The sequence below is a fragment of the Limulus polyphemus genome, unplaced genomic scaffold, assembly GCF_000517525.1.
Source record: "Limulus polyphemus unplaced genomic scaffold, Limulus_polyphemus-2.1.2 Scaffold2040, whole genome shotgun sequence".
Taxonomy (NCBI): Eukaryota; Metazoa; Arthropoda; class Merostomata; order Xiphosura; family Limulidae; genus Limulus; species Limulus polyphemus.
In genome coordinates this window covers 120,313-134,103 of record NW_013667650.1, presented here as the reverse complement: position 1 = coordinate 134,103, position 13,791 = coordinate 120,313, and the positions used below count along the sequence as shown (strand labels likewise).

Below are 13,791 nucleotides of genomic sequence, written 5' to 3'. Positions count from 1 at the left end.
AATTAGGATCTAGGTGCTAAAACCCGCAACGTCCCAGATCCTACTATCACCCACCGTCTATAGCCGGTTGTGGGTATGATAGTTATCCCTAAAAAAACAACATAAAAATAGAAATAAGATATTAAACCACCCTTGATTTATATCGGCATTGTTATATTAGAACATGTACAATAAATAAATTGTAGGTTATATTATATATATATATATACATACACACACGAAGGTTTAGTACGTTGTATTAAAATTATTTTTTAACCCTACCACGTCATTACAGTCTATGTTGCCATGTTCAATCATGCTCTATCTGACGATCGTAGTTTCCACTGAAGAAATCTCGTCGTAAGGCTGTTATGTCCTGAGCAAACCCCACCTCCCTACAGCTTTCCATAAGCTATCTACGAAGAAGACGGTTTCCCAGCACACGTTTTCACAGTCTGATTGTACAGAAATACATAGGTACTGCGTCCGGTGACTTGACCGATATGTCTTCATATAGAATTGCAAGAATACTCGTTTTAATCTTCAGATATGCGACAGTTGAAATGATATGTGGTGGAAGTAACTTATGTACACGTGTCTTATATCACTTTTATACAATGAGATCCTTCTTGATTATGTTTCATACTGTTGCCTGGAACAAGGAAGCAGCTGTACACACCTTTCCCAAAAGAGATCCAATCATTTTTCGATGGAACCATACTATACCTAAATAACGCCAAACAACATCAAAATGTAGTGTTGATACGGCAATTTTATATCGACTGTGATTGTCATGTGGTTTTCGTATTTGCGAATTTTGGTCTGAGATGAAGAACATGAGGAGAGGATAAGACAGATTGCGAGTTATGGTATAGTCTGAAATGATGTATATGAAAAGAGGATAGGATTTTTGTTTGAGCTTACTGGTAGTTTGGAAAGTTTGAGTAGATTTCACTAGAGCAAAACACGATGAAAACTGATAGGATCTGCTTTGAAAGAAACTTTTGGGTGATAGAAGAAAAAGGAAGAAGAGAGAATAAATGATTTACCTTTAAATTCTTGTTCAGTTTGGTGTGATGGGGGTTTCATGACTGAACTTGACAAGATATAATGGTTTAATGAGGTTTCTAATACCATACAAAGAACTCCAAACATATATCTGGCGAGGTCTGATTTGTTTTGAATATTGCGCAAAGCTAAACGAGGGGTTTCTGCGCTAGCCATCCCTAATTTGGTAATGATAGGCTAGATGGAAGGTAGTTAGTCAACACTATTCACCGCCAACTTTTGGGCTACTCTTTTACTAGCGACTAGTGGAATTAACCGTCACATTATGACGCCCCCACGACTGAAAGGGCGAGCATGTTCGGTGACGAGGATTCGAACTCGCGACCTTCCGATTGCGAGTCGAGCGACTTAACCACCAGGCTATGCCAGACCTAAACGTCAACAGTAAACCTAGTTTGGAGCAAGTGGTTAGCTTGGAGGGAAGCTTTAAGCTTATTTTCACGAAGTTCATACCTTTCCCTGTCTTTCGCGATGTTATGTAATGAACACTGTGTGGATGAATACCAGAATCATGTATGACAAAAATGGTGTTTTGAACCGATATAGCAAAATCCACACAACGAAGAAATACGCTAGAAATACCTTTAGGTTTGGCAGAAAGATTTACAGCAAAATATGATACGGAAGTCCATGAATGAAATGAAGTAGAAGATCAAAGTCAGTTTAGCTATCCGATTGGAAAAATAACCCACCCTGATGTTGTCTCCTGAATTTCAGAGAGCCGAGATTGGTTCCAGGCTTAGCATGAAGAATCGAAAACATGCATGGGAGATTAAAGTTATGCAAACGTTCGAGAGGAAGAAAGCTCAAAAGATTTTAGTTCTAAAAAGGAATTTTTAAAGTATCATATAATTGGCGAAAACAGCTGTTGAGAGAAATGCGACACTGGTTTGATTAATGAGAAGTCCTAAGAGAACTTCTTGAAGCAAAGTGCAAAGTTTCTTGAAACAGGAGGGATGGATAAAAAAGTGAAGTCAACAGTAATAAACAAAATATGATGAAACATTATAGGAAATAAAATAAAATTATCCATAACAACTACCAATCAAGACACACGTTTGTGTGTCGTACGGCCAAAACAACCTGCAGGACACACTGTGTGTTGTTAACAGGAGCGATAGTTTATCGATTGTCCACTTTATGTAGCTCGGACTTTGGTAATCCGAATTATCATATATTTTCAGTGGATGTGCTCTACTAGACACTTACTCCACATACCAACTTTCAAGGCAATCCATTAAGATATATACAAATAATAAAATGTCCAATTTTGATTAAATTTTTATCTTTCTTTTTTTTATTCGTACCGAAAGTACGGAAACTTTATTTTATAGAAAAAACATACTTAACTTTTATGGATTTCTTTCAAGTTTGGTACACTTATAGATCTCTACAACCTACAATTAGTTGTCAAATTTGGTCTAAATATAAGTCACATGCGCAAAGTTATTCAACAAAATCCGCTCAAAGTTGACCAAATTTTTGTGCACACCTACGCAAAAAGTCACGTTAGCTATCGATCTAAGATTTTTACTGAAGCTTCACTTTAGAGTAATAGTGGAGCCTTTTAGTTTTTGTCATTCGGATTAAAGACAGCTGATTTAGAGCGAAAAAACTATAGGGAGAGAGGACGTGCAGATACATAAGTATTGGTTAGACCAAGCAAACTAGATTATCAGTTTTCTAGCTCAAGTTTACAAAAGAATCATACGGGTGGACTGTTATTATTCATTGCCAATTTTTAAATACAAATTTGCTAAATTTTATGAAATTCTCTTAATTGAAGAGCGTTTAGCGTCACGTGATATTAGCGTAAATAATGATGCTTGATACGGCTGTACCGAGTGCATGCGGGAGATGACATAAAACTGTTAATCTAGATTCCATGGCGTTACTATAAAGAAAGTTATTAACTCTGTTTTAGAGAGGAAAACTACCACCATATATTTTAAAGAATCTGGTTGGTTCTGTAAAGTATAGTAATGTTCCGAATAGTAGGTTAGTGATCCTAAAGCTATTGTTAGTTACTATCGAGTGGCATTTTCTTACTTGCTGTGATTTGTTGGAGTGTATTCTCAAAAAGTCATGATATCTAATCAAAAACACCTTAGGTGTGAAAAAAGGCGGCCAAAAAGGATTGAGCGTGCGACTTAAAAGAATGAAGTCACAATTGGCGGCCAAACTGGTACCTATACTTATAGCGCTTCAAACATTTTTATAGCAAATATTCATTCATTAATTAGCTTGGCCGCGTATTTTGTTTTACGCACCATCATGCCCCAAGTTGAACAAAAAACGAGGCCTAGCTAACTAATGAATGAATATTTGCTGTGAAATTCTTATCAATGCTATAAGTGTAGCTACCAGTTTGACAGCCAATTTTGACTTCATTCCTTTAAGTCGCACGCTCAATCCTTATTCGCTGGGTTTCTAACTTCTTGGAACATAGGAGCATCAGAGTGAATGTTTAGGGTACCTACTCCGAGTGCTGCACTCCGAAGGCGGGTGTCCCTCAAGGAGGAGTACTTAGCCCTACACTGTTTATCATGTATGTCGGAGCCATGCTACTCAAAGACCTAAACCACATTTTTTGCTCACAGTTCACAGATGATGTTGCAATCTGGAAGAGTGCCCCAAACCCAACAACAGCAACATACAATATACAACCACTAAATGAATATAGAATTGTACTGCAATAAGGGGAGAGTTAAAATAAATGCGCACAAAGTCATATTATTTACAAAATCGTACAAAAAAAATTAATACCACAGTTATATCTAGACGGGACTCTCTTACAGGTAGCAACACCAGCAAAATTCTTAAGGATGACATATGACTCAAAATTAAACTGGATACCACACATTAATAGCATAAAAACCAGAATTTGAAAAAAGAGCGAGTTACCTTAGGAACCTGACTGGCAACAAGGAGCTTCACCAGAAAACATATTAAACATTTACAGAACATAAATAAGACCAGTCGTATAATATGTCCGTATAACATTAATAAATGTATCAAAAACACACATCAACAAACTACAGCAAATGCAAAACTATATTTAAACGAAATCATATAAAACCCCATGATCAACAAACTCAGAATCATGACAGACTCCTGGATAACTCGCTTCAATATTATAAGAAATATTAATAAAAATGAACAGATTGGCAAACTAGATGATGAACCAAGCCCCAAGTACTTCTCCCCTCTAAACATCATAAATAAGAATCTTACAGGTCAAACAGTGCTAGGCTAACTGAATCCTAGACACAAACGTAGCTCTATTTTAAAAGGGCCTTGTATGTAAAAATAGGATTATGTGTGTGTGTATGACTGCTAAATGGAACTGTATTGTGAACACAGATTAATAGTGCGATCATACATAAGTGAAGCTAGTGAAAATATACAAGTTAATATTACCCCTTGAATTGGACATGGCACGAAAAGGGTATGCGGAAAATGGACAAAATTTAACATACTGTGAGTAATGCAACATCAACATAATAAGGGTTATTACCTACGATTCAGTAACAGTGGAAACAAAATAACAATTCAAGAGACGGAGGACGAGATCTACGCTGAACCAAAACACGGACCGAATCCCGAGGATGATGATGTAGTGCTCAATCCTTTTTTGGCCGCACCTTTTTTTCACACCTAAGGTGTTTTTGATTAGATAAATATTGACACGAAAAGATAACTTAAAGTCTTGAAGATAGGACTAAAAGAAGCATAAGAAAATCATTATACGAATGCTGAAAATCCACGAAAAAGAATCTTTATAATCACTATCAGTTTTTCTTAGGCAGTGTACCTATTTTTAAACTAACATGAATAACAACAACGCGTGCACTTGTAGATTTAATGTTAGTCGTCATTTGGCTACAAGTTGCACTTGATACACAGAAAGAATGAACCCTTGCTGTGTGAGCACTACACATAGTTAGTGTAACTCAGATTGTAGACTTATGAAAAATATGAGCACTGTACTTGATTAGTGCAAATCAAATTGTAGACTTACTAAAATATGAGCACTGTACTTGATTAGTGCAAATCAAATTGTATATTTATATATTACTATATGTGACATGTTTAAAACACTGTTTAATATACGCATCATGTCAATTCTCTGTTGGCTCAGCAATAAGCTTGAAAGCTTACACTGCTAAAATTCGTGGTTCAATCCCCGTGGCGGAAACAGCGCAGCTAGCCCATTGCGCAGCCTTGCGTCATAAGTAAAGAACAAATTAGATAATATTTAACTGATGAATTAATAAACATAGACACACTTTTAATCTTTTGTTAATGTGTTTTCTTAGTTAACATATAATGCATATAAACAAAACAAAATAAAGACGCATGAGTCCAATATTGTAATTTTATTTCAATAGGTAGCGCTTTTGCAGCATTAATTCTGTTCTTCAGACAACAATGGCCCGATCTTTTAATATTAATAAAGAAGTCTGATAGAAAAACGTCCTCAATCCAAGAATTATTACAATTGTGACTTTGTTGGTTAAAAAGCAACTTTGGTGTTGCTGAAGTGCCACCTATTTAAATAAAAATTTAATCGTAAATTCGTGCCTCTTTATTTTCCTATATTAATATACTTTTAAATAAACTTTAAAAAACTTAACTAACGAACCATCTGCTTGTAGACCGCAGCCCCCCCCCACGGGTGAATTTTCAGGACATGTATATTTAGATAGCCTAATATATAGAAATATATATATATATATACTTTTCTGATAGAATACAATCTATTACAGCGAAAGTAGTGAAAAACGATGTTATTTACGTGTCATCAGATTCACAGGAGTATATCAATGAATAAGGGGGTTAGGGTTACTACTTCCGGTACTAAAAGTTGAGACACCAATAGTTTGTCAATAAATCTGGTACATTTTGAAAAAGCAACAAAAGAGCATTTAAATGCTATGAATATATTTTCTAAATATATAGTATAATGTTTAGATTGTGACAGAAATTATGCATGTTGCTTGAAAAGTTAGAAAAGGGACAAACTATAGGAAATGTCTGTTACTTGAAATAAAATGATACTAATATTTTAAAGGTAGAGCTGTAAGGCACATTAGAGTATCTTTTATTGTAAAAAAAATGACCAAAACAAGGTGCTACATAGAGATCATTATATGACAAAAATGAATAAAACAAGATGCTACATGGAGAACATTTTGTGAAAAAGTGACAAAAAAGGTGCTACATAGAGATCATTATATGACAAATATGACCAAAACAAGGTGCTACATAGAGATCATTATATGACAAATATGACCAAAACAAGGTGCTACATAGAGAACATTTTATGTTCTCGATGTTTAATCTTGTTTTTGAGTTCTTATATTTTGTTGAAAAATGCAATCAGTCGTTTCATGATGGATATTTTTCTGCAGTACCAGACTAGATATATTTTTGTTGTAGTTTGAATATTATAAATATATTATTAAAATTTAAAGTACGTAATAATCTCTTTTGAACAATTTCAGAGTGAACATGCACCAAATATCAACCAATTTAATGTTTTTCTGCCAGAGATCTGGAGCATACAGAGGCCTCGGTTTCACTGCAGATGGTTTATATACAAAACATTCAAGGAAAAGTATAGACCATTTCTGTAAATAACACTCACTTACAAGCATGAGTACTTGAAAAACAGAAAAGGGGCAAATTATAGGAAATGTCTGTTACTTGTTTGAGTAATCACCGCCCTGTGGGTACATGATAATGTTGAAAATTAACTAGGGGGTACATTACCGGAAAAAGTTGAGAACCTCTGATTTAGATATACAAGATGTGGCTTCTGTGCAGCTAGAGAGATTTGGTTTTCATATATATATGAAATACTCCGACATCAACAAGCTCCTCGCAGACATGTTTAAACAGGAATTCCAACCGAAGTCTGGTGAGTCACTCTCACGTGGTAACAGAATAGATCTCAGTCTGCTGCCACCTTGTAGACGTTCACTAAGAATGCATATTCTTCGATCAATTATCAATTACTAAACACTCATTTGGAAAGCCGCTGCTACAGCATACCCTCACATCGAGTCCAGACGAACACAGTTGAACCGTTGATGACACTAACAATCTTGCCTATAACTGGACTGAAGGCTACATCCTACAACCAGAAGTGGTTGATATTTTATCATAAACACCCAGTATTATCGCTGATGGTGATAATTTGGAGGAAAATTATGACAATGACATTGACTTCGATAATTACATGGACCAGATTTATGAGGAGGAAAATGCAGAGTAGACTATAAATGTTTGAACCAGAGTACCTTGATAAAGTCTTCAATCATATGTGCAACACGGTTTTTGAAAACAATACATTTACTTTGTAAATTATCTTGAATTTTATGGACAAAACTACATGCAAACGTCAGCTAACAAGACGTAATTTCTACACCCATCCTTTTTCAAATTTTGTTTGAGATTTAAAATATTATGGAAATTATACTTTTCAAAACACTTAAATACGATGTGCTTTCATAACAAATATTATGTAATTCGGTGTTTATTGAATTCTAGAGAGTGATGCTGTTGGAACTGAGAAAACACTCGCGGTTCAAATCTATCATTTTATTGATCGACAATGTAGTTTAAAATGCGCTGAAAAACTATGAACTTATATGGGTTGACATAATTGTAGACTATTCCTGGATTGAATCGTGAACAAAAAAGCATACGCGTAATTATGATTTGCATTAGTTCTAAGAAATTTTACTGATATTTCTTACATAAGATCGTGAGTAGGCACCTCAACAATATATAATTCATATCAATGTGTCATTGCTTCTCAGACTTGTAGAAAATCAGTTGCCGTCTTTCTATGTTTGATGATACATGTATATTAATATTCTAAAACCGATACGACTGTCTTATTTTTGGATTTACCAAAAACACAAAAAGTAATATTTCAGCATATCCGTACCATTAAAATACCAAGAAAACGTTTCCTTTCATAATTTCACATTCCTAGTTGTGTCTTAAACATCTGGGGTTATTAAAACCAGTATTGAAACGAAGTTTTGTCAGATAGTAATAACTATACGTGTTTGTAAATCGGTACACTAACTGTAGCTGTAGTCTTAGACAGAAACCAAGATTTGACCATTTTCGCTATAATTAAAAGCTGACAGAAAAGTGGATTTATATTGAAAATATAGGTATTCAAATTTCCCACTAGGGGAAAGGATTTACGTTTCAAGCCCGCCACTATTGTTTTGGTAACAAAACCGCTTCACCAATGCGTGTTGAAAATATTTATTTGTATCTTCAAAGAAAAGTCAAGATTTATTTTAATTAAACAGTATGTTTGGTAAATTTATAAAATTTACCCTAACCTCAACCCTTTCTTCTTTCAAGTCCACTCGCATAGCCAGTTCTTCTCGTAAAAGTACGTCAGGATAGTGAGTTTTGTTGAATGCTGCTTCGAGCTGTTCTAATTGTTCTTCTGTGAAGATAGTTCTGTGACGTCGTTTCCGCTTCTGGCCGCTGAGAGACGCTGATGTAGATACGTGTGGTGTACCGAGATAAGATGGAAGAACTGCTGGATAAGCTATACGTATCAGAAAAAAGGCAACTGTCTTAAAGAACACCTTTTGCAGACTTTTAAAAGTTTCGTTTATATGATGTCTAATGTTCTACCTTGCTTCATGGATATCTAAATATTTCACCTATAAACTCGCGTATGAATGGTGTATCTTTGAGAAGAGATTAACCGTTTCTGCTTACTTTATCTGATTGCTTTGACCCGTGCTTACTCTGTTACACTTGTATGAACGTAAACTGTAAAAGTTCCTTATGTCACTCTCTACACGATTGATTGCTGTCTTATGATTACAAACACTGCTACGCCCCATTGGCTTTTTCACATACGTAGTGATATAGAATTAGTAAGTGGAAGCTGTAGAACACAGTTATACATCAGAAGGTACACTCACGTGCCAGACATGTAATTTTGAAATATTTTCGTTGGAAAACTATTGTAAAAACCAATAGATGCCAATGCAACAGGATTGCACGAACTCGTATTTTTGGACACAAAATGAGTGAAGTTGATTTATGATTCAAATAACTTGTTAGACGTCCAAACCCACAATACAAGTGAACAGAATGAGATTATAATTTTTTATATATAATGTTTGAATTATTGAGACCTTAAATAAACGAAACACACATTGGTAAGTCTGACTTTTTGTTCGATATTTAACAACCACTTGTCGTTATGTTTGCTCTTTTTGCGAAGCCTATAAAGTGTCCATTCAAAAGAACACGTACACCCCCAAATAGGGTATGTGGCTCGTACCAGAACCCGTGTTTAATTAATAGAAGTATTTCAGAGCAACATTCACGTTGTTGATCTTCACGTAAAGGGACATGTAAAAGAACATGTATGGAAGTAATAGGTACCAAACTCTTGTTTTTACATCGTAATTTTCGAAACTAAAAAAATTAAGATAACTGTATGCCAACTCTAAGAGCAATTCAATAAGAGATTTACATATAAAATTGCAGATTCAGAGTCTTAAAAAAAAAGCATTATTAATGTTGATGAGTATAATTTATTTTAAAATGCGATAAGTTTTACTAATAGTTAAAAAGAAAATGTTTTGAGATTAAGCTTACAGTTTGTTTCAGAATTAAAAGCAGGAATATGTTATTCAAGCCGTCCATGAAAAAAGATGAAAATTAAAGCCCCATTTTTAATTATATTTAATTTCCTGTTTCATAAAATCCATTTAACCTATTTTTACAAGAATATTTATTCATAATTTTTCTTTATTACTTTGAGAAGTTGTTTACGAAGCTTTAAAAATCATCAAACCTTAAAATTGATTTATATTCATAAGAAAAAAGCTAGCGCTGACTTCTAAGAATAACGTTATATTATTTTATTAGATTTTTTCTATGCAATCCTGAAGCAGTATTTAAAACTGTATCGCTACTTTTTCACAATAATTTTTAACATACAGCACTGTTTCGAATAGAGTAAACATGCGTTATGTGTTATCTTTTAAGAAAACACTTCGTGGTAATCTGTAGGGCGTATTTGAAGGACTTCATCCCACCATCCAGGTTAATGAAAATCAACTTACTTTTCAATCATAATCTGAATGTAAAACTTTTATTACACTATTTATTTGTATTTGTTATCAAACGATAGTAGATATTTTCATAATTATGTTTTTATATACAAATAATTACTTACCCAATAATTCTGCAGAGGGATAAGATCCAGTGAGGGGGATAATCCCCGATGTCCAGTAAGGATAAGTGACCCTCGGTGAAGGTGGGGAATCTCGAGCTAGTATACTATCAATGGTAAATGACGACATTGCATTAGTTCGATGAGGGCGACTGCAGGCGACGGTCAGCGGACAAAACCTGGTTGTCTTCAGATGAGGATCCGGCGGCAGACAACACGAATAAGCTGCAAAAGGGCAGATTAGCCCGTAGTTTCCCGGAATAGCCATTCAGCAGTACTTTCTTGCTTTGTGTGTTTGTTATAAACAAAACAAAACAAAAAAACAAAAAAAAAACACTTAACATCCGAAATGTTTGCCCAGTAGATAAATCAAGGTTGATATGAAATTAGATATAAAAACATAAAACTGAGATATTGTCTTCCTTGTACATGAGATCAAAAATTAACGAGTAGGATTATTTTTATATCAGCAAATCTTGCTTCTTGTCTGCTTATTTTTAGGTATATATTATCGGAGTTTGCTTAGAACATGAATTGCGACCCGGAAGGAAAACGGGACAGATTACCGATGGAAAACCTTTTTTTTTGTTGAAACTATAACAAGAGAAATGAGTCAGATTCTTCCCTACTTTTTGGTCGTTTTAAACGGAGCACTTTCCACTTATTACAAGCTTGAGTACGTGCTTTGTAGATTCTAAGTTAATCCCTCATAACTAGTATTCCACTAGACTAACTTTAATTACTGCGAACAAGTAACACGGATAACTCAGCAACTTTCATACCCCCAAAATGTCCGGAATAATATTTCACCGGTTCCTGTTTATGTCCTAACATCGAATCCGAAAATCCGGTTTTTAAATACCGTTTTGGCCCAATTATAAGGCGATGTTTTTTTTTTTAGTATTAATAATTAGGTAGTAAAATTCATAGTCGCTTTATAATCGCGGCCAATCACAGGCCCCCTTCCCCTACTCTAGCCTGACGCATTCTTAGATGTTCATATAGCATCTGTCTACGCATGCGCACCAGATGTTCGCTCAAGTTTATTGCTAATTCTTGCAATTAATCCACCTTCAGGCTGTTCAGTTATAGTATTGATATAAAAAAAAGGACGTTATGACACACAGTTTTTTTTCTTTCCCATGGTTTCTGAGAATGGGGTCGCCTTATATTCGAGATCGCCCTATAATCGGGCCGATATGATATTATCATTCGATACAAATTCATCCACACATGTCACATAAAAGGTGTCTAGTTTTGAAAGAAGATGTAATATTTTTAGTACACACAACTGCACAAAAAGCTGACTTTTAATAATATACGTAAGATTTTCAAAGTAGATCTATAAAAACAAATCTTATTTGCCGAAAATTGTGCCTGAAGGAGCACCCAAATTATTACAAATTCTGCTATATATGATAGAACAGTATGCGTCATAAATGGTAGTACTTCTAAGAACGTATGGGTGAAAGTAAAGGAGAATATGTTATAATCTGTTAACCACACTACATCTGCCATATCCAGTGCCGACGAGGCCTTTCGCCTAAAACTAGGGCTCAACAGGCCGGTTGGGATACGAAAGGCATAATAATGATATAGGTGCTAGGTATATTATTAGTTATCATCAATGACAATTGTTTTAGCGTGAACTAGATCAAGTCAATGATTTGTAATTATTCCCGATTTCATGTAAGACAATGGATAGTTATTTGTTGAAAATCTTGTCTTGCGCAGCTCCAAAATGTCGATATTACTTTGCCGTATACGATGGAACACTTTATTGAGTGATAAATGGTTGAAGAATACAGAATAGTTAATTCAAGTAATGGTCAGTGACATGATATATGATACAAAACAACAGGTGACTAATAAGATCATATATAAATCCAGAGGCGTCGCTAGGCTCTGGCACACGGGGCCCATCCCCTTTTCTATTTAATAGCGCTACGAATTCCCAGTTGGTGTCTTGAAAAATCAAAATAGAAAACCATGATCAATATCATACTTAAACGCAGAAAATTCCTGCGCCTATGGGCCCGATCCCCGAATCTTTTAAGCACATAGTGACGCCTCTGTATAAATCAGTTGAATTAGTTCGTGAGTAACAAAACCATAAATAAAACTGATGAATTGCGTGGTTAGTGACAACATCATAAAATAGTTGAAATACACGGTAAACAATTTAGCTATATTGCGATTGGCAACATCATAAAACAGTTGAGCTAGGTAAAGGTTGACAACATATTATGTAAAGCAGTTGGCCAACGTGGCGAATAGTAACTTCATTAAACAGTTGAACTACGTGGTGAGTAGCAACATCATAAAATAGGTTGAGCTATGTAAAAAATGATATAAATTAAGTGAAGGTGGTTAGTAGTAACATCATAAAACAGGTTGAGCTATGTAAAAAATGATATAAATTAAGTGAAGGTGGTTAGTAGTAACATCATAAAACAGGTTGAACTATGTAAAAAATGATATAAATTAAGTGAAGGTGGTTAGTAGTAACATCATAAAACAGGTTAGTGGTATCATAAATCAAATGAAACATGTAGTTAGTAGTAATATCATAAAACAGGTTGAACTATGTAATAAGTGATATCATACGTCAAATGAACTACGTAGTTCGTGGTAACATCATAAAACAAGTTGAAATGAGTGATATCATACGTCAAATGAACTACGTGGTTAGTAGTAACATCATAAAACAGGTGGAACTATGTATTGAGTGATATAAGTCAAATGAACTGCTGCTTAATGGTAACATTATAAAACAGGTTGAACTATGTTGTGAGTGATAACACAAGTCAAATGAACTACGTGGTTAGTAGTAACATCATAAAACTGGTTGAACTACGGGTGAGCGATCATCATATGTTCATACGTAAAATTGAAGAATGTTTTTTATATTGATTAGTTGAATTGTTCGTTCTGTATTACTGGTAACTCGGCATAGAATTTTTAGCTCAATATTTTACAGTATTTGAATTATTAGGAGCCGTTAAAGTATATCGTAGAAAATATAAAGGAAACTAATCTACAGAAGTGAGTGCTGTAAACTTACCTCAAGACAGGCTCAATTTCACTAGTCTCACCGTTCATTTAGTGCCTTCCGGTGCCCACGAGATCCTTTGCGGTATTCCTATAATCGCAGCGTTGAGCTGATTAGGTCACACCCCCACAGTTCAGCCGCTTATCGTGAAGGTGACTAGGCGTGGTCTCCGCCACTTCTTATTGGTTGTATTGTCTCGTTATCCTCTCTCGTTGGCTAAGACTTATCCACAGATATTTTCCCATCTCGATTCTTCAATAGTACTTCTGTGAGCAATTATTCGTTGCTGTTAATTTGAAATAACGATTATGTGTATTTTGTGAGAGCGGTTACTAAATGGCGACATTTTGTAATTCAGTTACGTATATTTTATCCATTCCTGAATGAAATAATTACGTGGAACGATAGAGAATGTTCGATGACGAGGAACCCACTTTGAGACTAATAATGGCTGGAG

General features: G+C 34.8%; 1 protein-coding gene across 1 annotated transcript in view; it reads right to left on the bottom strand.

Moving 5' to 3' along the window:
- Window positions 1-10,412, bottom strand: part of LOC106465755 (paired box protein Pax-3-like) — a 17,664-nt gene extending 7,252 nt beyond the window's left edge. Inside the window, exons 1-2 of the mRNA XM_013925988.1 lie at window positions 10,286-10,412; window positions 8,418-8,632 (exon numbers count right to left, since the gene is read on the bottom strand). Of these exons, the coding sequence (XP_013781442.1) occupies window positions 8,418-8,632; window positions 10,286-10,412 (342 nt within the window). The remainder of the gene's footprint in view (window positions 1-8,417; window positions 8,633-10,285) is intronic.
- Between the last annotated feature and the right edge of the window lie 3,379 nt (window positions 10,413-13,791).